At 35.3% G+C, this 23,744-nt stretch overlaps 1 protein-coding gene and 1 long non-coding RNA gene across 2 annotated transcripts; both read left to right on the top strand.

The window, feature by feature from the left end:
- The first annotated feature begins 429 nt into the window (after positions 1-429).
- Positions 430-2,461, top strand: LOC131983630 (uncharacterized). The gene is made up of 2 exons (XR_009395474.1): positions 430-2,010; positions 2,044-2,461. It is a non-coding gene; the product is annotated as an uncharacterized LOC131983630 (long non-coding RNA).
- Positions 2,462-7,434: 4,973 nt separating this feature from the next.
- On the top strand, positions 7,435-22,003 carry spmap2 (sperm microtubule associated protein 2). The gene is made up of 6 exons (XM_059347382.1): positions 7,435-7,566; positions 9,611-9,672; positions 15,016-15,034; positions 16,456-16,582; positions 19,116-19,278; positions 21,730-22,003. Exons 1-6 carry the CDS (start codon positions 7,505-7,507, stop codon positions 21,969-21,971), a joined length of 675 nt encoding a protein of 224 aa, XP_059203365.1. The 5' UTR covers positions 7,435-7,504; the 3' UTR covers positions 21,972-22,003.
- Positions 22,004-23,744: the final 1,741 nt, after the last annotated feature.

The following is a 23,744-nucleotide window of genomic DNA, read 5'->3' as shown; positions in this document are numbered from 1 at the left end:
TTATTAACAAGAAAAATGCAACATGTAAAAATAAACAGAACCACAGGTTAAATATTTATAATAAAAACAGTTGTGCAAAAAGAAACTGCAGCTATGATAACAAGCTTCAGGTCTGAGGGAGTGCAGAAAATAAATAAATACAATAAACAACAACAATTACAACAATATTTAGTAAATCTAGAAATAAGCATGTTGACCACTTAATAAAGAAAAGAAATTAAGTCTTAAAACAAGATAAATTATCAAACACTTCTAAATTAAAGTTTTTTTATCTTATCTTATTTTAAGGACAATTTTTTTCTGTTTTTCTGAGAGAAAAGAAATATGTTTTCCAGAGTATTTTTTCCCTGTTTTTCTGACTATTTTTTTTATGTTTTTCTGCTTTTCTGACTACATTTTTTTTCTGCTTATCCGTCTAATTTTTTCTGCTTTTCTGTCTAATTTTTTTTCCTGTTTTTCTGACAATTTTTTCAGTTTTTCTGCCTTTTTTTTAAATTAAATCTAGAAATAAGCATGTTGAACCCTTAAAATAAGAAATTAACTCTTAAAACAAGATAAATTATCTAACAATTCTAAATCTAAAGTTTAAAAAATCTAAAAAATGGGACAGAAAAACAGGAAAAAAATAGTCAGAAAAACTGAAAAAATTGTCAGAAAAACAGGAAAAAAGTTAGACAGAAAAGCAGAAAAAATTAGACGGATAAGCAGAAAAAAAAATTAGTCAGAAAAGCAGAAAAACATAAAAAATGTCAGAAAAACAGGGAAAAAATACTCTGGAAAACAGTTTTTTTCCCCCGAAAAACAGAAAAAAATTGTCCTTAAAATAAGATAAGCTTAAAAAAACTTTAGATTTAGAAGTGTTAGATCATTAATCTTGTTTTAAGAGTTAATTTCTTATTTTAAGTGTTCAACGTGCTTATTTCTAGATTTAATAATCTTAATTTAATAAATCTTGTCAAGGTAAATGATCTGTCCATGCAGCAAGATCATTTCCCTCAGATTTACTGTTTGATCTGGTTTATATTTTGTTGCTGTGCATAATATTAGGAAAGCTTGATGAGTCGACTTTTCTCTGCTTCAAGAGAGAAAATAACACTTTTCAGTCATCGATCAGCATCGATACTTTTTAAAATGAGTATCGTACCCAGATACAATGTTTTAGTATCGATACTTTTTTGAGTATCGATACTTTTGACAACCCTAATAGGCAAACAAACAACAACAACCATTATTAATAGTGTTATTACATTTGTGGGAACTTATTACAATATTGAAAGTTGAATATTTTCACTTCCCCACAAACATAATAAGTCCCTGCAAACCTAACAGTTATTATATTTGTGGTAAATATCGTGTTATGTTTGTAGCAGCAGATATTAAACTGTAAAAAAGATAAACAACAATACAACAAACAATACAATAGAGGCAACAGATTGCAGGCAATATTATTAATTAAATCTAACTATGTTACAAGTTGAGTTAATAACAACTAAAAATTAAAAACGGACTAATTCTATTTGTTGGATTCATTCAAAATTCTCTTGATTTAGAATTACAAACACATAAAGATTATATTTAATGTGATCAAAATAAGTAGATTCTATCTCAAACATTTTATATTAAAGTTGCTTAAACAACTGCCTCAAAATCATTTATATTTAATACATTTTATCAAATATATTAAGTAAAATTAAATGACTACAGAATAATTTATTACAGTGTACGTTTGTGGGATTATTGCATTAAAAGCTGCAGATATTTATTAAGTTTGTGGTTTATTACGTTTGCGGGTGTAACAAGTGTTCGCTACAATATCAACCAAACTCTCCATATATGGGCGTGGCCTGTGAATGTTGTATAGCTGCTTCCTGTGATGTGTGAAGAACATAAAGTTATAAAATATAAAGTGTTAACTTCACACAGCAGCAGACTGCTGCAGCTCTAGTTTAGAGATTAATAGTAACGCTTTATAATAAGGTCCTTATTAACCATTAATTAACAGGTAATAAGGTCCTTAATAACCAGTAATTAACAAGTAATAAGGCATTGTTCTCGCTTTAGATCCGGTAGTTGCAAAAAGCATAGTTAACTTATAGTTAACTTATAATAGATGAGCAATAAAGTATATTTTAATATCAATAAGCAAACAAAATAAGATGAATAAAGGCATGGCAAAGACATAATGGGTGGGTCATGGGTGTTTGTAATGCCATTATTAACACTTATATAAGCTTATAAACACACAATAATGTTAATAAGCATCTTGTAAGGTCTTATTACTTGTTATTAATGGTTATTACCAGGAGCTTAATATAAAGCGTTACTAATAATAACTCCAGTATTCTATTGGAAGCTTGTGGCTTGTGATCATGACTATTAAAGGAGCTTTGGTAGTTATTTACTGTGTTTTATAAGATTTTAAATGTCCAAATGTTGAAAATAAAGGTGTTGTTTGTTTTTATTTTGTGTGTGCGTTGCTTCATTTTGCATTCAATTTGATTTTTCTTTGATTGGTTTCTTTTTTTTTCTTCTGTTTTTGAGGTGATGGGAAGTTAAATGTGTTTTGGGGTTTTTTTTGCATTTAGAGATGAATTAGACCGTTTTATTGCTCAGCTTGAACATGTCCAAGTCATCTAATAAATGTAAAAAATAACTCGTCAAGACCCAAGCTGACAAAAATATTGTCTATCATGGATGAAACATCTGCTTTCATATTTCTTCATATTTGGTCAATTTTACAATTTTAACAGATTGACTTAAAATGGTGTTAAGGGGAAGAAAATGTGAGTAGGAAAGCTGATTTTACTTTTTTTTTTATTGTGTCCATCATTGACTAAACCTGAACCTGAAGTGGTTCCATCTGAGGTAAGTAAAAATAACTTTTATTATCTATATTTATCTAACTTTAATTTAAAGAGCAACCTTCAAAACTAAGTACTTTACCGTTATACAATTTTTTAAAATATCAACTTAAATCCACAAGAGTTACAAGTCATATTTAATTGGCTTCAGGGGATCATTAGTTGTTTTGAAAATCACATTTTTGCTCATTTGATGCCCTACATAACCATCAAGTTCATCTCATTTGCAATTTTTCATATCGGTCTGAATGGTTGATTTGTTAAGCATTTACTGTCTTGTATACAAAGGTTTAATGAATGAATATACTGTATTAACTATATTTGTATTTCCTTGTATGAGTGTCATTTTCAACAAAACAAAAAAAAGTTTGATCTTGATCTTCACAAACAATCTTTCAGCCACAAAACAAAAACATAAGGAGACCTGGTACTGAAAGTGATCAGGTGGGAACCACATGGGAAGACTTGCTCAACCGCTCCAAGACGGAGCTTCTAGTCATCCCGGCCAACCAGCCCCACATCAGCCCATCAGTCTTCAGCTTGGATTCATGCAACTTGAGCAGCAAGCTCTGCACAGAACCTGGTAGTCATGATTGATAACCAACTGGTCTTCAAGACGCATATATCCTCAACTGCCAGATCTTGTTGATTCTCCCTGTACAACACCTATATATAATACCTCCGTATTAACTTCAAGATCATGCTCCTCACATTCAAAGCCCTCCACAACCTTGCACCATCACACCTCACTGAGCTCCTTCAGACCTCCACAACCTGCCGTACACTCAGGACCTCCTCTGCTTCACTCCTCTCCACCCTTTCCGCCCATTTAGCCACAATGGGACTACGATCTTTTAGCTGCTCTGCCCCCCGACTCTGGAACAAACTCCGTCAGTCCATCCGCTCTCTAACAACACTGTCAACTTTCAAGTCACATCTCAAAACACACCTGTTCAGACTAGCCTATCCCTAAAATATTCATCATTTTTAAATTACAATTTTTCTCTGTATTGTTTCAGTGTTGTTTATTGTTTATTGTTTATTATTACTGTCATTGTTGTTTTTATTGTTCTAATTTGTAAGTGTTTCATTGTTGTTTATTATTACTGCCATTGCTGTTTTATTATTATTGTTTTGTTTTTAATTGTTTATTTTAAGGTGACCTTGAGAGTCCTGAAAGGCGCCTATAAATAAAATGCATTATTATTATTATTATTATTATTATTAACATCAGGAAGATCAGACTCTACCTGACCGAGACACAACTCCTGGTTCAGGCCCTCGTGACATCTCGTTGGGACCACTGCAACTCTCTGCTGGCAGGTCTTCCTGCTGCACCACCAAGCCTCTGCAGATGATCCGTCTGGTCTTCAACCAGCCCAGGAGAGCTGATGTCACTCCTCATCTCTCTGCACTGGCTCCTGGACTCAGCAGCATCACATTAAAGCCTTGTCTCTTGTCTACAAAACAGCAACAGGAACAGCTCCGACATATCTGAACTCCTTTGTTCAGCTCCACCAACCCTCCTGTCCACTACGCTCCTCCAGTGAAAGACGTCTGGTTCCTCCACCTGAAGGCCTCTACGTCTCCAACCAGACTCTTCTCCTCTGTAGAGCCCTATAGGTGGTGGAACAACCTTCCAAACTCCATACGATCAGCTGAATCCCTCTCAATTTTCAAAAAGAGGCTGAAGACCAACTCTTCACTGATCACCTGCACACATAATCAACACAGGACACCTGCACTTTTGTCCTAAAAGCACTTATATCCTAACTGGACTCAACGTAATATTTGCCACTTATTCTTGTTTATTCTTGTTTTGTTTCTTGACTTCAGTCTTGCTTGTGTTGTATTATCTCTCAAATGTACGTCGCTTTGGATAAAAGACATGTAGATAGTAGAAGACAGAGTGGGCCCTCCTCACTCTTCCTGGATAGAGACGATCTCCAGGATCCTGACCCCCCTCTGTCACCTGATCCCCTAGCAACCAGCCTAGCAACCAGCAGGTGTCTGTGTCACCACCAGACAACCAGGCTCAGTACAGGTAAACATTATTACTCAACCTCTAACATAACAGAAACTCACTTTTTTTAAGGTAAAGATGAACAATTATGTGTCGTTTTGTTGTCAGCTAAAGATCAAATTAATGTGGTTGATGTCCAATATTTACCTCTGGAATGTGTTTACACTGTAAAAAGGTGTTTAGTCTAAAACCAGATCAAACAGTAAATCTAAAGGTCTAAAACCAGATCAAACAGTAAATCTAAAGGTCTAAAACCAGATCAAACAGTAAATCTAAAGGTCTAAAACCAGATCAAACAGTAAATCTAAAGGTCTAAAACCAGATCAAACAGTAAATCTAAAGGTCTAAAACCAGATCAAACAGTAAATCTAAAGGTCTAAAACCAGATCAAACAGTAAATCTAAAGGTCTAAAACCAGATCAAACAGTAAATCTAAAGGTCTAAAACCAGATCAAACAGTAAATCTAAAGGTCTAAAACCAGATCAAACAGTAAATCTAAAGGTCTAAAACCAGATCAAACAGTAAATCTAAAGGTCTAAAACCAGATCAAACAGTAAATCTAAAGGTCTAAAACCAGATCAAACAGTAAATCTGAGGGAAATGATCTTGCTGCATGGACAGATAATTTACCTTGACAAGATTTATTAAATTAAGATTATTAAATCTAGAAATAAGCATGTTGAACACTTAAAATAAGGATGACATCACTACTGGAAGTCTTTTTTGGGTAATTTTGTGTCCTTTTTGTCATTTTACATCCTTTTTTGACATATTTATTTTGTAATTTTACATCATTTTTTAGTAATTTTGTGTCCTTTTTGTCATTGTACATCCTTTTTTGACATATTTATTTTGTAATTTTACATCATTTTTTAGTAATTTTGTGTCCTTTTTGTCATTTTACATCCTTTTTTGACATATTTATTTTGTAATTTTACATCATTTTTTAGTAATTTTGTGTCCTTTTTGTCATTTTACATCCTTTTTTGATCATTTTGTTTTTTGTGTGTCACTTTTGGTTAGTTAATCAGATAGACAGATAATTTACCTTGACAAGATTTCTTAAATTAAGATTATTAAATCTAGAAATAAGCATGTTGAACACTTAAAATAAGAAATTAACTCTTAAAACAAGATAAATTATCTGAATATGAGAAGATTAAACTGATCTCAGAAGAGATTGAGCAACTCATTTCTCCTTATTGGCAACATTCCACCAGTGAAAACAACAGGAAGTTATAAAAAGTGAATCACTTCTTCACATTGTCTTCACATCTTGTGTCCAAAACTCAAACATATTTATTGAACAGTGACACAAATCAGAGAAAAGCAACAAATCCTCACAGGTTAAGAGCCTGAAACATCAAATGTTTTTCATCTTTGATTGATAAATGACTTAAGATCTTAAAGCCAAAACCTAGACACATAAAAAATATAAACATAACATACAGTCATGGAAAAAAATATAAGACCATCCTTGTTTTCTTCAACATCTTGTTCATTTTAATGTCTGGTTCAACTAAAGGTTCATTTGTTTGGACAAATATAATGATAACAACAAAAATAGCTGATAAGAGTTTAATTTAAGAGCTGATATCTAGACATTTAACATGGTTTATTCATAATAATCAAAATCATTATCAAGAATATCATGGAAATGATGAAATGAACAAATGTACCTTTATTGTACCAGGAATTAAAATGAACAAGAAATTGAGGAAAACAAGGATGATCTATTTTTGGTCATTTTGTGTCATTTTTTGATCATTTTTACATTTTATTTTGGTCATTTTTACATCTTTTTCTGTCATTTTGTGTCTTTTTTGGTCATTTTTACATCTATTTTTGGTAAATTTGTGTCTCTTTTGGTCATTTTTACATTTTATTTTGGTCATTTTGTGGTCATTTTTACATTTTATTTTGGTCATTTTGTGGTCATTTTTACATTTTACTTTGACATTTTGTGTCTTTTTGGTCATTTTGTGTCTCATTTGGTCATTTTTACATCTATTTTTGGTCAATGTGTTTCCATTTGGATACTTTTGTGTAATTTTTTTGGTCATTTTTGCATCTTTTTTTGTCATTTTGTGTCTTTTTTAGTCATTTTTACATCTACAGTCATGGAAACATTCTTGATAAAATCCGAAATCATTATCAATAAAACCATGTTAAATGTCTAGATATCAGCTCTTAAATTAAACTCTTATCAGATATTTTTGTTGTTATCATTATATTTGTCCAAACAAATGAACCTTTAGTTGAACCAGACATTAAAATGAACAAGGAACTGAAGAAAACAAGGAGGTTTCATACTTTTCTCCATGACTGTAGAAGTAAAAATAGTTTGCTCTGAATGAAAACTTCATCAAGACGAGCTAGTTATAAATCCGATAAATGACTAATACTTCTCCCTCATTAACATAATTAAATGTAATCTAAACGATCTAAAGCCAGAACACAGACACACAGACACACAGACAGACAGTCTCACATCCTGAAGCTTCTACTGTCATCTCACTTCCTGTCTGTCTTTTTACACACAGAAACAACAGACACCTTCAGTCTGTGAAGGTGAAGAAACATCATCACTACAGCAGCTGATCAGCTTCAACCGTCTCCATGGCAACCAGGACCCAGAGGCTGGCTCAGCCCAAACCAGACCGCCTGAGATACCCAGACCGGTCTGTCTCTCTGAGGACCTGTCTGTCTCTCTGAGGACCGGTCTGTCTCTCTGAGGACCGGTCTGTCTCTCTGAGGACCGGTCTGTCTCTATCTGTCTCTCTGAGGACCGGTCTGTCTCTCTGAGGACCGGTCTGTCTCTCTGAGGACCTGTCTGTCTCTCTGAGGACCTGTCTGTCTCTCTGAGGACCGGTCTGTCTCTCTGAGGACCTGTCTGTCTCTCTGAGGACATGTCTGTCTCTCTGAGGACCGGTCTGTCTCTCTCTGTCTCTCCGAGGACCTGTCTGTCTCTCTCTGTCTCTCTGAGGACCTGTCTGTCTCTCTGAGGACCGGTCTGTCTCTCTGAGGACCTGTCTGTCTCTCTGAGGACCTGTCTGTCTCTCTGAGGACCGGTCTGTCTCTCTGAGGACCTGTCTGTCTCTCTGAGGACATGTCTGTCTCTCTGAGGACCGGTCTGTCTCTCTCTGTCTCTCCGAGGACCTGTCTGTCTCTCTCTGTCTCTCTGAGGATCTGTCTGTCTCTCTGAGGACCGGTCTGTCTCTCTGAGGACCTGTCTGTCTCTCTCTGTCTCTCTGAGGACCGGTCTGTCTCTCTGAGGACCGGTCTGTCTCTCTGAGGACCTGTCTGTCTCTCTCTGTCTCTCTGAGGACCGGTCTGTCTCTCTGAGGACCTGTCTGTCTCTCTGAGGACCTGTCTGTCTGTCTGCGGACCGGTCTGTCTCTCTGAGGACCTGTCTGTCTCTCTCTGTCTCTCTGAGGACCGGTCTGTCTCTCTGAGGACCTGTCTGTCTCTCTGAGGACCGGTCTGTCTCTCTGAGGACCTGTCTGTCTCTCTCTGTCTCTCTGAGGACCGGTCTGTCTCTCTGAGGACCGGTCTGTCTCTCTGAGGACCTGTCTGTCTCTCTCTGTCTCTCTGAGGACCGGTCTGTCTCTCTGAGGACCTGTCTGTCTCTCTGAGGACCTGTCTGTCTCTCTGAGGACCTGTCTGTCTGTCTGCGGACCGGTCTGTCTCTCTGAGGACCTGTCTGTCTCTCTCTGTCTCTCTGAGGACCGGTCTGTCTCTCTGAGGACCTGTCTGTCTCTCTGAGGACCGGTCTGTCTCTCTGAGGACCTGTCTGTCTCTCTCTGTCTCTCTGAGGACCTGTCTGTCTCTCTGAGGACCTGTCTGTCTCTCTGAGGACCGGTCTGTCTCTCTGAGGACCTGTCTGTCTCTCTCTGTCTCACTGAGGACCGGTCTGTCTCTCTGAGGACCGGTCTGTCTCTCTCTGTCTCTCTGAGGACCGGTCTGTCTCTCTCTGTCTCTCTGAGGACCGGTCTGTCTCTCTCTGTCTCTCTGAGGACCTGTCTGTCTCTCTCTGTCTCACTGAGGACCGGTCTGTCTCTCTGAGGACCGGTCTGTCTCTCTCTGTCTCTCTGAGGACCGGTCTGTCTCTCTGAGGACCGGTCTGTCTCTCTCTGTCTCACTGAGGACCGGTCTGTCTCTCTGAGGACCGGTCTGTCTCTCTCTGTCTCTCTGAGGACCGGTCTGTCTCTCTCTGTCTCTCTGAGGACCTGTCTGTCTCTCTCTGTCTCTCTGAGGACCGGTCTGTCTCTCTGAGGACCGGTCTGTCTCTCTCTGTCTCTCTGAGGACCTGTCTGTCTCACTGTATGTATGTATATGTATATATGTGTGTATATATATATATATATGTGTATATGTATATATGTGTATATATGTATATATTTATATATGTATGTATATGTATATATATATGTATGTATATATGTATATATATATGTATATATGTTTTTTTTATATGTATATATATATATATATATATATATATATATATATATATGTATATGTATATGTGTATATATATGTATATATGTATCATATCTTATGTTATGTATTTATGCACACCCTGCCCAGGTTAAATATATGACACATTGCTATGTTATTACTACTACTATTATTATATATGTACATATAGTCTAGTCACAATAACATTATTACCATCATATCATCAGTATAATTACCATCTTTTGTCTGTGTTTCTCCTCCCAGTCGTTCTGTTTACTGGTTGGATGATCTGCCAGTAGAGAAGTCTGGTTCCACCTCTAGACCTGGTACATCTCCCATCATCCCTCTACTCTCTTATTTATAAACCTGACCTTTACTGAGTTTTGTTTGTTTTTTCTTTGTAGAGTTAACCCCTCGCTGGTCGGAGCTCTCTAGAAGTAAAAAGAAGTTCTACACTCAAACCAGGTAAATATAATAACTTCTATCACTGCAAACACCAGCTGGAAATGAAATTAAGCAAATCCATGCTTGAAACAGGTTAAATTATCTGCCAGTGCAGTGAATACATTTTTCTTTGTAAGAATTCTTTAAGTAAGTACAAATATCTAGGGAGTGGAAAAACAATGATAGCTTTAAATAAACACAAAAATACTTATTTTAAGCAATTGTGGCGTGTAAAGCCCGACTAGTAACATTAAAATAAGCCAGAAATACTTGAAACTAGCACATTTTTCCTCATTCCAGTATCTGTGGGTAGATATTGGTGGTAGAAAATACTTTTGAAATAACATTTAAACTCCATGCAACTAAAACTCTCAACTGGAGCCAATATTTGAGGTAAAAACTCACCATATTCAACAGTTGAAGAGATTGAAAAAGCATGAAAAAGCTCACAATAATGTAATTTTTTATATATTAAAGTGCAGCCACAGTATTGTAAATGAAAAAGGCATTTAAATGGAACAGTATAAAAAAAAAAATAGTCCAACAGCAACTTAAATTATTTCTTTCAAAAAAACGTATTGTGCAACACCAACCTATAAAGTAAACATTCAAACAATACAAATGAAAAGAGCAGAAGCTGCACAGTAAACAAGGAAACAAGTTCCTAATAACTGCCTCTTATAATCTTAGTGGAGATATATTTACCACCTGCTAACAGCAGCTTGGCTCAACAAGCTCAACAACAGACGAAGAAGAACTGTGGCAGAACTTAAAGGAGCAGAGCAGTAAATAGATTATTAATTTAATAAATGACGTGCTATCTGATCAGATCCTGACTCCAGGACTCGCCGATACTGTTAGTATCAGCATTGTCTTTTAAATCAGTAGTTCTCAACCTTTTTGAGTCGCGACCCCGAATTTAACATGCATGTTGTCCACGACCCCCACTCACTGAACACAATCTCACACGCACAGTTCAGATCACCCAAAAAACGGAACCAAAATGACCAAAAAAAGACACAAAATGACTAAAAAAAGACACAAAATGACCAAAAAGACACAAAATGACCGAAAAAAGTCAAAAAATGACCAGAAAACACACAAAATGACCAAAAAAAAGACACAAATTGACCAAAAAAAGGAAACAAAATGACCAAAAATACACAAATTGACCAAAAATACACAAAATGACAAAAAAAGACACAAAATGACAAAAAAGACACAAAATGACCAAAATAGGAAACAAAATGACCAAAAAAATACACAAATTGACCAAAAAAATACACAAAATGACCCAAAAAGACACAAAATGATCAAAAAAAGACACAAAATGACCAAAAAGACTAAACCACATTAACACATGAACACTTTAACACAGTGGAGACAGAGCTGACATCTAAAATGATTTGTTGACCCCCAGAAATCATCTCGCGACCCCAATTGGGGTCCCGACCCCCAGGTTGAGAACAGCTGGCCTAGAGCTGACAGGCTCATGTTCTCGTTGTTGTGACCTGGATGTTTATGCAAAGCGTTACTATGACATCATGGACGCTCTGAGTCAACAGACTGTGACGGTAGTAAAAACATTACAACACGCGGAAAACAACTTTTCCTTCAATCATATCTCCTCAAAAAGTTCCACCATTTTTAAAATGTCTTCATTGTGTCCTATGGTTGTGTCTCTGGTGATATCTAGTGGTATGGAGCTTTCAGACAACATGCAAAACTCTGGACATAAATAAACTCAGAGCAGAGACACAATGTTCTATTCATATCATAAACAAATGCTCCTGACAGAGAGGAGAGTCAGCAGAGAGAGAAACAGACCGACTCATACCAGACACGTTTATTCACCTACTGACACTATTTATACATCCAGAGAAGTCGTATCTTGATCAATCTTTTATGTTCCACTGTTTCGCTTGTTTGAAGTGTTTTGGTTCTTAATGATCTAAATAATAATAATATTACAGCTTGTTACTGAGATTTTATCACCTATACTGAGTAAATACATGCTGGAAACTAGAATATCAACAGTTACAAAGCTGTTTCATCATCAGTTACAAGACACAAAAAGACACAAAATGACTAAAAAAAGACGCAAAATGACTAAAAAAAAGACACAAAATGACCAAAAAAGATACAAAAATAACTAAAAAAGACACAACAACAGACACAAATGACCAAAAAAGACACAAAATGACTTAAAAAAGACACAAAATGACTAAAAGAAATACAAAAAGATAAAAAAAAAGACACAAAATGACTAAAAAGAGACAAAAAATGACAAAAAAGACACAAAATGACAAAAAAACACAAAATGACAAAAAAGACGCAAAATGACTAAAAAAAAGACACAAAATGACCAAAAAGATACAAAAATAACTAAAAAAGACACAACAACAGACACAAATGACCAAAAAAGACACAAAATGACTTAAAAAAGACACAAAATGACTAAAAGAAATACAAAAAGATAAAAAAAAGACACAAAATGACTAAAAAGAGACAAAAAATGACAAAAAAGACACAAAATGACCAAAAAACACAAAATGACAAAAAAGACGCAAAATGACAAAAAAAAAGACACAAAATGACCAAAAAGATACAAAAATAACTAAAAAAGACACAACAACAGACACAAATGACCAAAAAAGACACAAAATGACTAAAAAAAGACACAAAATGACTAAAAGAAATACAAAAAGATAAAAAAAAAGACACAAAATGACTAAAAAGAGACAAAAAATGACAAAAAAGACACAAAATGACCAAAAAACACAAAATGACAAAAAAGACGCAAAATGACTAAAAAAAAGACACAAAATGACCAAAAAGATACAAAAATAACTAAAAAAGACACAACAACAGACACAAATGACCAAAAAAGACACAAAATGACTAAAAAAAGACACAAAATGACTAAAAAAGATACAAAATGACAAAAAAAGACACAAAATGACCAAAAAAGATACAAAAATAACTAAAAAAGACACAAAATGACTAAAAAAAGACACAAAATGACCAAAAAAGATACAAAAATAACTAAAGAAGACACAACAACAGACACAAATGACCAAAAAAGACACAAAATAACTAAAAAAGAGACAAAAAATGACAAAAAAGACACAAAATGACTAAAAAAAAGACTGAAAATGACCAAAAAACACACAAAATGACTAAAAAGACACAAAGTGACCAAAGTGTCTTTCTTTAGTCGTTTTGTGTCTTTTTTCTGTAATTTTGTGTCTTTTTTCTGTAATTTTGTGTCTTTTTTCTGTAATTTTGTGTCTTTCTTTGGTGATGATTTCAAAGTTCTGTAAAAGTCCCATGATGCATTGTGACACTCCCACATGTATTCAGATGCATTTCATTGGCCAAGAGACTGAAAATAGATGGAAAAAAAACTAAAAATACTACAAAACCACGTATCCGCTTTCCCGCCTTAAATGGGTTAAAGTAGCTTCCTGTCTTGTTTGTTTTTGTACGATTTGGTCCAATAATACCCCAAACACCCGGTCAATTGTTTTATTATTATTATTTTATTCTCGTGTGAACTTTAAGAAGGTTTGAAAGTGATCTCCCTCTGGCTCCACTTGTCATCCTCCCTTTGTGTCCTTTCTTCCTTCCTTCCTCTTTCTCTTTAACTCCTGTTGTCACTGTTTCCTCTCCTATACATGATCCTCTGATATTTCTTTATCCTCTCGCTTTCATGCTCTCCTTTACCCTCTTCACACACAAAATGACTAAAAAAAAGATACAAAATGACCAAAAAAAGAGACAAAATAACTAAAAAAAACACAGCAACAGACACAAATGAGCAAAAAAGACACATAATGACACAAAATGACTAAAAAAAGATACAAAATGACCAAAAAAAGACACAAAATAACGCAAAAACAGACACAAATGAGCAAAAAAGACACATAATGACACAAAATGACTAAAAGAAAGATACAAAATGACCAAAAAAAGACACAAAATAATATTTCAAGAAAAAAGTTGCAAATTAACCAGATTAAAGTGACAAATCTACAAGAGAAAAAGTCACAGATTTATGAGAAAAATGTGAAAATAAGCACCTTTTTTCTTGCAGATTCAACACTTTAAATCTCAAATCTGCGCATGTTTTTCTAGTAGATTTGCCGCTTTAATCTGGTAAATTTATTCCTCTAAATATTTTCCTCCTCCCCCGGGTCTGTATGTTTTTTTTACACATTCTGGCTGTATGTAATATCCTCCAATATTCTCTAGGGTTGAAATTTGGAATTTGCAAGTATTTCAATGAGACACACTGTGGTTCAATTCAAAATAGTCCACCGTCTTCATTGGACCAAAGATAGACTGTCTAAGATTAAGACGGGTAGTGACCCTACGTTTTGTGTCTTTTTTTGGTGATTTTGTGTCTTTTTTGGTAATTTTGTGTGTTTTTTTTAGTCATTTTGTGTCTTTTTTTGGTTGATGATTTCAAAGTTCTGGATAAGTCCCATGTTGCATTGCAACACTCCCACATGTAATCAGATTTTGTGTCATTTTTTAGTCATTTTGTGTCTTTTTTTGTCATTTTGTGTCTTTTTGTGTCTGTCTTTAGTCGTTTTGTGTCTTTTTTTGGTCATTTTGTGTCTTTTTGTGTCTTTCTTTAGTCGTTTTGTGTCTTTTTTTTGTCATTTTGTGTCTTTTTTTGTCATTTTGTGTCTTTTTGTGTCTTTCTTAAGTCGTTTTGTCTTTTTTTGTCATTTTGTGTCTTTTTTTTGTTGTCATTTTATGTCTTTTTTTAGTCTTCTTGTGCCTTTTTGGCGATGATTAAAAGTCCCATGATGCATTGCAACACTCCCACATGTATTCTGATGCATTTCATTGGCCAAGAGACCGAAAATAGGTGGAAAAAAACTAAAAATACTACAAAACCACATATCCGCTTTCCCTTGAAATGCAGTAATCCTTTCATAATACCCCAAACACCCGGTCAATTGTTTTATTATTATTATTTTATTCTAGTGTGAACTTTAAGAAGGTGTGAAAGTGATCTCCCTCTGGCTCCACTTGTCATCCTCCCTTTGTGTCCTTTCTTCCTTCCTTCCTCTTTCTCTTTAACTCCTGTTGTCACTTCTCCTGCTCACATAATCCTCTCTCTTTCATGCTCTCCTCTTCCTCTTCCTCCTCTTCCTCTTCCTCTTCCTCCTCCACCTGTCTGTCTGTCTACCTGTCTGTCTGTCCGTCTCCAGCCCGTCTCCCCTCTGGGAGGTGAGTGAGAATGATTTCAAAGTTCTGGATAAGTCCTATGTTGCATTGCAACACTCCCACATGTTTTCTCATTTTTTGTCTTTTTTGGTATTTTTTTTAGTCATTTTGTGTCTCTTTGTGTCTTTCTTTAGTCGTTTTGTGTCTTTTTTTTAAATAATTGTGTCTTTTTTGGTAATTTTGTGTCTTTTTAAAATAGTTTTGTGTCTTTTTTTAGTAATTTTGTGTATTTTTTTGTCATTTTGTTTCTTTTTTTAAGTAACTAAGTTTTTCTTTTGTCATTTTTTTGGGTCATTTTATGTCTTTTTTGGGTCATTTTGTGTCTTTTTGTGCTTTTTTGGTCATTTTGTGTCTTTTTTAGTCTTCTTGTGTCTTTTTTTGGTCATTTTTTGCCTTTTTTTGGTGATGATTAAAAGTCCCATGATGCATTGCGACACTCCCACATGTATTCTGATGCATTTCATTGGCCAAGAGACCGAAAATAGATGAAAAGAAAACTAAAAATACTACAAAACCACGTATCCGCTTCCCTAGAAATGCAGTAATCCTTTCCCGCCTTAATTAGAATTAAAAGTAGCTTCCTGTCTTGTTTGTTTTGTTCTTGAACTATTCTTGAACTATTCTAGTGTGAACTTTAAGAAGGTTTGAAAGTGATCTCCCTCTGGCTCGACTTGTCATCCTCCCTTTTAATTGCAACACTCCCATATGTATTCTCATTTTGTGTCTTTTTTTAGTCATTTTTGGTCATTTTTTAGTCATTTTGTGTCTTTTTTTTGTCATTTTGTGTCTTTTTGTGTCTTTCTTTAGTCGTTTTGTGTCTTTTTTGGTCATTTTGTGTATTTTTTTAGTCTTCTTGTGTCTTTTTTTGGTCATTTTGTGTCTTTTTTGGTCATTTTGTGTCTTTTTTTAGTCTTGTGTCTTTTGTTGGTCATTTTTTGCCTTTTTTTGGTGATGATTAAAAGTCCCATGTTGCATTGCAACACTCCCACATGTATTCTGATGCATTTCGTTGGCCAAGAGACCGAAAATAGGTGGAAAAAAAACTAAAAATACTACAAAACGACGTGTCCGCTTTCCTTAGAAATGCAGTAATGCTTTCCCGCCTTAAATGGGTTAAAGTAGCTTCCTGTCTTGTTTGTTTTTGTACGATTTGGTCCAATAATACCCCAAACACCCGGTCAATTGTTTTATTATTATTATTTTATTCTAGTGTGAACTTTAAGAAGGTTTGAAAGTGATCTCCCTCTGGCTCCACTTGTCATCCTCCCTTTGTGTCCTTTCTTCCTTCCTTCCTCTTTCTCTTTAACTCCTGTTGTCACTTCTCCTGCACACATAATCCTCTCTCTTTCATGCTCTCCTCTTCCTCCTCCTCCTCCTCTTCCTCCTCTACCTGTCTGTCCACCTGTCTGTCTACCTGTCTCCAGCCCGTCTCCCCTGTGGGCGGTGAGTGTTTGGGCCCTGGGGGCCGTCCCCTCTGATCGGCTGTGTCTCCTGGCTCGACCCCGGGCCCCTGCAGCTGGTTGGCAGCCGGACCGCCCTGTCCTCGGCCCTGTGAGTAACACACACACACACACACACACACACACACACACACACACACACACACACACACACACACACACACACACACCCTTTCCTGAGAAAGTGTTTGTATGTTTTGAGATGTGTCATGATGAGATGAAGGCAGGATGTCACGTAGCATCTCTGCAGGTTGATTCTCTCTCTGTTTGTTTTATTGTGCTGCAGTTTGTGGTTCAACTGGTTTTCTATTATTTCCCTGATTGAACAAGTAGAAGCTTCTGGTTTTGTTGGTTTTGCACGCATATCTTTTGCAACAGCACGTCCCATTTCACTTGGAAATATTTATCTACTTAAAACAACATGAGGAAACAAATTAACCTTTAGTTGAACCAGACAATAAAGTGCATTGAAGAAAACAACAACAAATTGACCAAAAAAAGATTTAAAATAATCCAAAAAATAAGTAAAATGACAAAAAAAAGACACAAATTGACCAAAAGACACAAAATTACCAAAAAAGGACGTATAATGACCAAAAAAACACACAAAATTACCCAAAACGATGTAAAATGACCAATATAAAGACACAATTGATAATGATTTTGGTTATTATCAACAAAACCATGTTTGATGTCCTGATTAGACAAGTAGAAGCTTCTGGTTTTTTTGTTGGTTTTGCATACATAACTTTTGCAACAGCACGTCCCATTTCACTTACAGATATTTATCTACTTAAAAAACATGAGGAAGCTTTTTCTTTATAGTTTAGTTATTTTCATTCCATGTAAATTAAATCATTGTCAGTCAAAATGCATTGAAGAAAACAACAACAAATTGACCAAAAAAAGATTTAAAATAATCCAAAAAATACGTAAAATGACAAAAAAAACGACACAAAATTACCCAAAAAAGACACAAAATTACCAAAAAGGACGTATAATGACCAAAAAAACTTCACAAAATGACCCAAAACGATGTAAAATGACCAATATAAAGACACAATTGATAATGATTTTGGTTATTATCAACAAAACCATGTTTGATGTCCTGATTGAACAAGTAGAAGCTTCTGGTTTTTTTGTTGGTTTTGCATACATAACTTTTGCAACAGCACGTCCCATTTCACTTACAGATATTTATCTACTTAAAAAAACAAGAGGAAGCTTTTTCTTTATAGTTTAGTTATTTGCATTCCATGTAAATTAAATCATTGTATAGTCATGGAAAATTAAATTAAATTAAACTCTTATCAGCTGTTTTTGTTGTTATCATTATATTTGTCCAAACAAATGAACCTTTAGTTGAACCAGACATTAAAATGCATTGAAGAAAACAACAACAAATTGACCAAAAAAAGATTTAAAATAATCAAAAAAATACGTAAAATGACCCAAAAAAAAGACACAAATTGACCAAAAAAGACACAAAATTACCCAAAACGATGTATAATGACCAATATAAAGACACAATTGATAATGATTTTGGTTATTATCAACAAAACCATGTTTGATGTCCTGATTAGCATGATTAACAATTAATACTAGTAATGTTATGATGCTATATAATATACAAGGAGCACACCTACAACAAGCATTCCTTTACAAGTATTTATTTATACAGCAACCTATGACCTTTAACCTCAACATGTGTGTGTGTGTGTGTGTGCGCGCGCCTGTGTGTGTGTGTGTGTGTGTGTGTGTGTGTGTGTGTGTGTGTGAAACGTGTAACTGGAGGAGTTTGCGGGCTTACGCGCGCATTTGTGTGTGTGTGTAACGAAAATTGCATAAAGTTGTGTGTGTGTGTGTGTGTGTGTGTGTGCGCGCGCCTGTGTGTGTGTGCGCGTGCCTGTGTGTGTGTGTGTGTGTGCGCGCGCCTGTGTGTGTGTGTGTGTGTGTGTGTGTGTGTGTGTGTGTGTGTGTGAAACGTGTAACTGGAGGAGTTTGCGGGCTTACGCGCGCATTTGTGTGTGTGTGTGTGTGTGTGTAATTAAAATCACATAAAGTTACGTGTGTGTGTGTTCTTGTACTTCCTACATAGTGAGGACCGGAGTACCTTTTTAACCAACAAAGTGAGGACATTTTTGTGTAGTGAGGACATTTCGGCCGGTCCTCACTTCTTTAAAGCCTTTTTTGAGATTTCAGACTTTGTTTTAAGGGTCAAAGGTTACAATCAGGTTCATGTTATGGTTGGGCTTGTAGTTGTGATGGTGAAGGTTAGAGTAAGGGGCTAGGGAATTCACAAGTACAACGAAAAAAATGTGTCTTTTTTTTAACTATTTTGTGTCGTTTTTGATCATTTTGTGTCTATTGTTGTGTCTTTTTTTAGTTATTTTGTCTTTTTTTGTCATTTTGTGTCTTTTCTGTGTCATTTTTGATCATTTTGTGTCTTTTTTGTGTCTTTTTTTAGTTATTTTGTGTCTTTTTTGTGTCTTTTTTTGTCATTTTGTGTCTTTTTTGTGTCGTTTTTGATCATTTTATGTCTGTGGTTGTGTCTTTTTTGGTGTCTGTGTGTGTGTGTGTGTGTGTGTGATATAATCTCATCGTGGCCTTAAATGTGATCTCAGTTGAACAGAACGACTCAGACAGCCGTCGCCTCCTCAAGAATCTGTCAGCTTGCTCAACCCAGAAGAAGGCTGCAGGTCCTGGAGGCTCCTGGTCCCAGAACTAGACCAGGACCCCCGACCCACATACCCTGCAGAGCATCAGCACACATAGAGCTGCTGGCTAGTAAGTCTGTCACATTCTGCTCTGTTGTATTCCACTGTAAAAAAAAAAAATGTTGTTTTTATGGTAAAAACCAGCAGCTGTGGTTGCCAGAACTTTACCGTAATAAATATGGTGCAACTTTTTAAAAATATTACGGTAAAATTATATTAGCACTGTTGATTTCACGTTTATGATTGACATTTTATTCCATATTTTACCATATAAATAAGTTTTTCCATCAAAAGAAACGCTGTTCTGCCATATAATTGACAAGAAAATACTTTATAAATGAAAACTCATTTATAAATAATTTCTCATTGTGGCTACAAGGGTGTAAGTGTACCTAAATGTGTGTAAGATAATAACAAATTATGTATGTTAATAATGGTAATAACAAGTTTATATACTACATTACTATGTGTTATACATACATATTTATAAATATTATTATTGTTATATAACTGAATATAGTAAATTAACATATGGAGAAGGGATTTAATAAGCTTTGGCTCCTTTTGAACACAAATAAGTGTTGTCTTGTTGTTGTTTCATTTTGTATTTATTGTTGTTCGTTTGTTTTTAATTGTTCATCTTTTATTTTGTTTTCAATCAAATTCTCAATCAAAACACATAAATTAAAGATATTACCATTAAATATTACAGTATATTTCAGTTAGAGATATGGTGTTTAGTACATTTAACAGTGAGAAAAAGTTTTTTTTACAAAATTACTGTGATGGCTTATAAATATATTAGTATATTTTTGTTACAAACACGGTGCCAGTGTATTTTTTTACATCCTTATTTTAATAGTAATTTTGTCTTTTTTTAATTTGTTTTACGTGATTTTTTTAATAGTAATTTTGTCTTTTTTTAACTAATTTTACATCCTTTTTTAATAGTAATTTTGTCTTTTTTAATTCATTTTACATCCTTTTTTAATAGTAATTTTGTCTTTTTTTAACTCATTTTACATCCTTTTTTAATAGTAATTTTGTCTTTTTTAATTCATTTTACATCCTTTTTTAATAGTAATTTTGTCTTTTTTTAACTCATTTTACATCCTTTTTTAATAGTAATTTTGTCTTTTTTTTAACTCATTTTACATCCTTTTTTAATAGTAATTTTGTCTTTTTTTTAACTCATTTTACATCCTTTTTTAATAGTAATTTTGTCTTTTTTAACTCATTTTACATCCTTTTTTAATAGTAATTTTGTCTTTTTTAATTCATTTTACATTCTTTTTTAATAGTAATTTTGTCTTTTTTTTAACTCATTTTACATCCTTTTTTAATAGTAATTTTGTCTTTTTTAACTCATTTTACATCCTTTTTTAATAGTAATTTTGTCTTTTTTTAACTCATTTTACATCCTTTTTTAATAGTAATTTTGTCTTTTTTAATTCATTTTACATTCTTTTTTTTGGTCATTTGTGTCTTTTTCATTTATTTTACAGAGATTTAACCGTGAGAAAAAGTATTTTTACAAAAAATAAATGTAAAAATTACAGTGATGTTTGTATATATATTACAGTATATTTTTGTTATAAACACAGTGCCAGTGTATTTTACAGTGGAGTAATGTATTTTAAAAAAGAAAATGTAAAAAAATCCTGTTATGTCTGATATAAACATTTACAGTGTTTCATTGTTACTGAAACTGAATTAACTCATTTATCATTTTACGTCTTTTACTGTCGTAGTTTAACAGTTTTTCACCTTAAAATCTACAGACATTTTTTACAGTGTGCTGTTTGTTTGTTTTTCACTTTTTGAGAACAATTAATATTCTTAATGTACTTCTTAATGTTTGAACCATGGTTTGCTTTTGTTCATGTGGTATTTTTTATGACCTAAAATACTTTATAAATGAAAACACATAAATTAAAGATTTTACCATTAAATATTACAGTATATTTCTGTTAGAGATATGGTGTTTAGTACATTTAACAGTGAGAAAAATTATTTTTACAAAAAATAAATGCAAAAATTACAGTGATGCTTGTATATATATTACAGTAAATTTTTGCTACAAATACAGTGCCAGAGTATTTTACAGTGTAAATGAAAATGTAAAAAATCCTGTTTTGGCTGATATAAACATTTACAGTGTTTCATTGTTACTGAAACTGAATTAACCCATTCATCATTTTACGTCTTTTACTGTCATGGTTTAGTCAAGTCAGGTCAAAGTTTATTTATAGAGCACATTTAAAAACAACCTCAGTTGACCAAAGTGCTGTACAGTTATTAAAATAGAATAAATCATACACAAATAGGTATAAATAAAAACAATGAAAACAATAAAATACTAAAAACAGTAAAAAGAATAAAATAAAATAGAATAAAATAGTAATAAAAACTCAATCCAAAACTTTAGCAGTTTAGCAGTTTTTCACCCTAAAATCTAGACATTTTTTTTTTACAGTGCTTGCTATTTGACCTGATTTTCTTTAATCTGTTACCTCCTCAGCCCCGAAGCCCGACCCCCCCGGGTTTAAAGGGGAGCGCTCCGTGTTCTGGCCCGTCTCCAGAGCGGCCAGGACCTCGGTGGCCAGCCAGAGACTGGTTGAGCTGTCGGGTCCCAGAGAGAGGAGGGGTCTGTTTGAGGGGTTCGACCCGTACCTGGTGAGCCGGGCGGCCCGCTCCGCCAGCCCGTCGCCACGGATACAGCAGCTCTGTCTGCCTCTGCCTCGGAAATGTCACTCAAACTGAAAGTTATCACCATGTAAAACTGTGAAAAAAGGGCCTTTTATTTGATCCATTACATGAATATAAACATCATACTTTACAGCAGTATCTAACTGTTTATGAGCCTGTTTGTTTCTTTATTTAAGCTGATGAAAATGCCTGGCGTGAAATCACATTCACACACTTTAGCAGCAGATTTTCTCCTGGAAACACTCGAATAAACCAGGAATAAAAAGTGAAGACCAGACGCCACTTTAGGTCTTCTGTTCAGACTGTCATCATGGAAACGGAGTCTCCTTAAAGGGAAGTTTGCAGTTAAATCCATTCAAAAGTTGCATAGTGTCTTAAACCAGTTTGCCAATATTAACATGTATATGAAGGACATCTAAGTTTATATAAGCCGTGTTTCCTTCAGGGGGAAAGTCTCAGGCCACACCCTCTCTAAAGTCTCAGGCCACGCCCTCTCCAAAGTCTCAGGCCACGCCCTCTCCAAAGTCTCAGGCCACGCCCTCTCCAAAGTCTCAGGCCACGCCCTCTCTAAAGTCTCAGGCCACGCCCTCTCCAAAGTCTCAGGCCACGCCCTCTCTAAAGTCTCAGGCCACGCCCTCTCTAAAGTCTCAGGCCACGCCCTCTCCAAAGTCTCAGGCCACGCCCTCTCTAAAGTCTCAGGCCACGCCCTCTCTAAAGTATCAGGCCCGGCCCTCTCTGTCTGGTGCTTGTTGTAAACAAACAGAGATCGCTAAGTGAACACCTCCTGCAGCAGCAGCACATACACACTGTACTGCTACAGAGCTAACTGTTAGCCTGTTAGCACATACACACTGTACTGCTACAGAGCTAACTGTTAGCCTGTTAGCACATACACACTGTACTGCTACAGAGCTAACTGTTAGCCTGTTAGCACATACACACTGTACTGCTACAGAGCTAACTGTTAGCCTGTTAGCACATACACGCTGTACTGCTACAGAGCTAACTGTTAGCCTGTTAGCACATACACACTGTGCTGCTACAGAGCTAACTGTTAGCCTGTTAGCACATACACGCTGTACTGCTACAGAGCTAACTGTTAGCCTATTAGCACATACACACTGTACTGCTACAGAGCTAACTGTTAGCCTGTTAGCACATACACACTGTACTGCTACAGAGCTAACTGTTAGCCTATTAGCACATACACACTGTACTGCTACAGAGCTAACTGTTAGCCTGTTAGCACATACAAACTGTACTGCTACAGAGCTAACTGTTAGCCTGTTCGCACATACACACTGTACTGCTACAGAGCTAACTGTTAGCCTGTTAGCACATACACACTGTACTGCTACAGAGCTAACTGTTAGCCTGTTAGCACATACACACTGTACTGCTACAGAGCTAACTGTTAGCCTGTTCGCACATACACACTGTACTGCTACAGAGCTAACTGTTAGCCTGTTAGCACATACACACTGTACTGCTACAGAGCTAGCTTTAGCCTGTTAGCACATACACACTGTACTGCTACAGAGCTAACTGTTAGCCTGTTAGCACATACACACTGTACTGCTACAGAGCTAACTGTTAGCCTGTTAGCACATACACACTGTATTTGGCCAAAGCCTAATCTACCAACTACAGCTCGCTGCTGTAACCATGGTGATCTGGCTACGAGCCGGGGGACAGCGGAGTCCCCAGAGACCCCCAGCAGCTTGTCTATTGACCATAAAATCAGTGGATGTGTGTGGCTGAATGACATGAGGGGGAATAAGGTGTAAAAATAAATAATCTTGCAAAAAATCAAGCGAGAACTGGAGA

The sequence above is a fragment of the Centropristis striata genome, chromosome 13 (genome assembly GCF_030273125.1).
Source record: "Centropristis striata isolate RG_2023a ecotype Rhode Island chromosome 13, C.striata_1.0, whole genome shotgun sequence".
Classification (NCBI taxonomy): domain Eukaryota; kingdom Metazoa; phylum Chordata; class Actinopteri; order Perciformes; family Serranidae; genus Centropristis; species Centropristis striata.
Note: the sequence above shows the minus strand (reverse complement) of the source record. Positions and strands in the feature narration are given on the sequence as shown.

Excerpts from the sequence above, each read along its gene's own strand:
- spmap2 (XM_059347382.1), top strand. The coding sequence starts at position 7,505 with ATGGCAACCAGGACCCAGAGGCTGGCTCAGCCCAAACCAGACCGCCTG. Across the intron at positions 16,583-19,115 it reads ACCGCCCTGTCCTCGGCCCT|TTGAACAGAACGACTCAGAC; the intron begins GTGAGTAACACA and ends ATGTGATCTCAG. Across the intron at positions 19,279-21,729 it reads ACACATAGAGCTGCTGGCTA|CCCCGAAGCCCGACCCCCCC; the intron begins GTAAGTCTGTCA and ends TTACCTCCTCAG.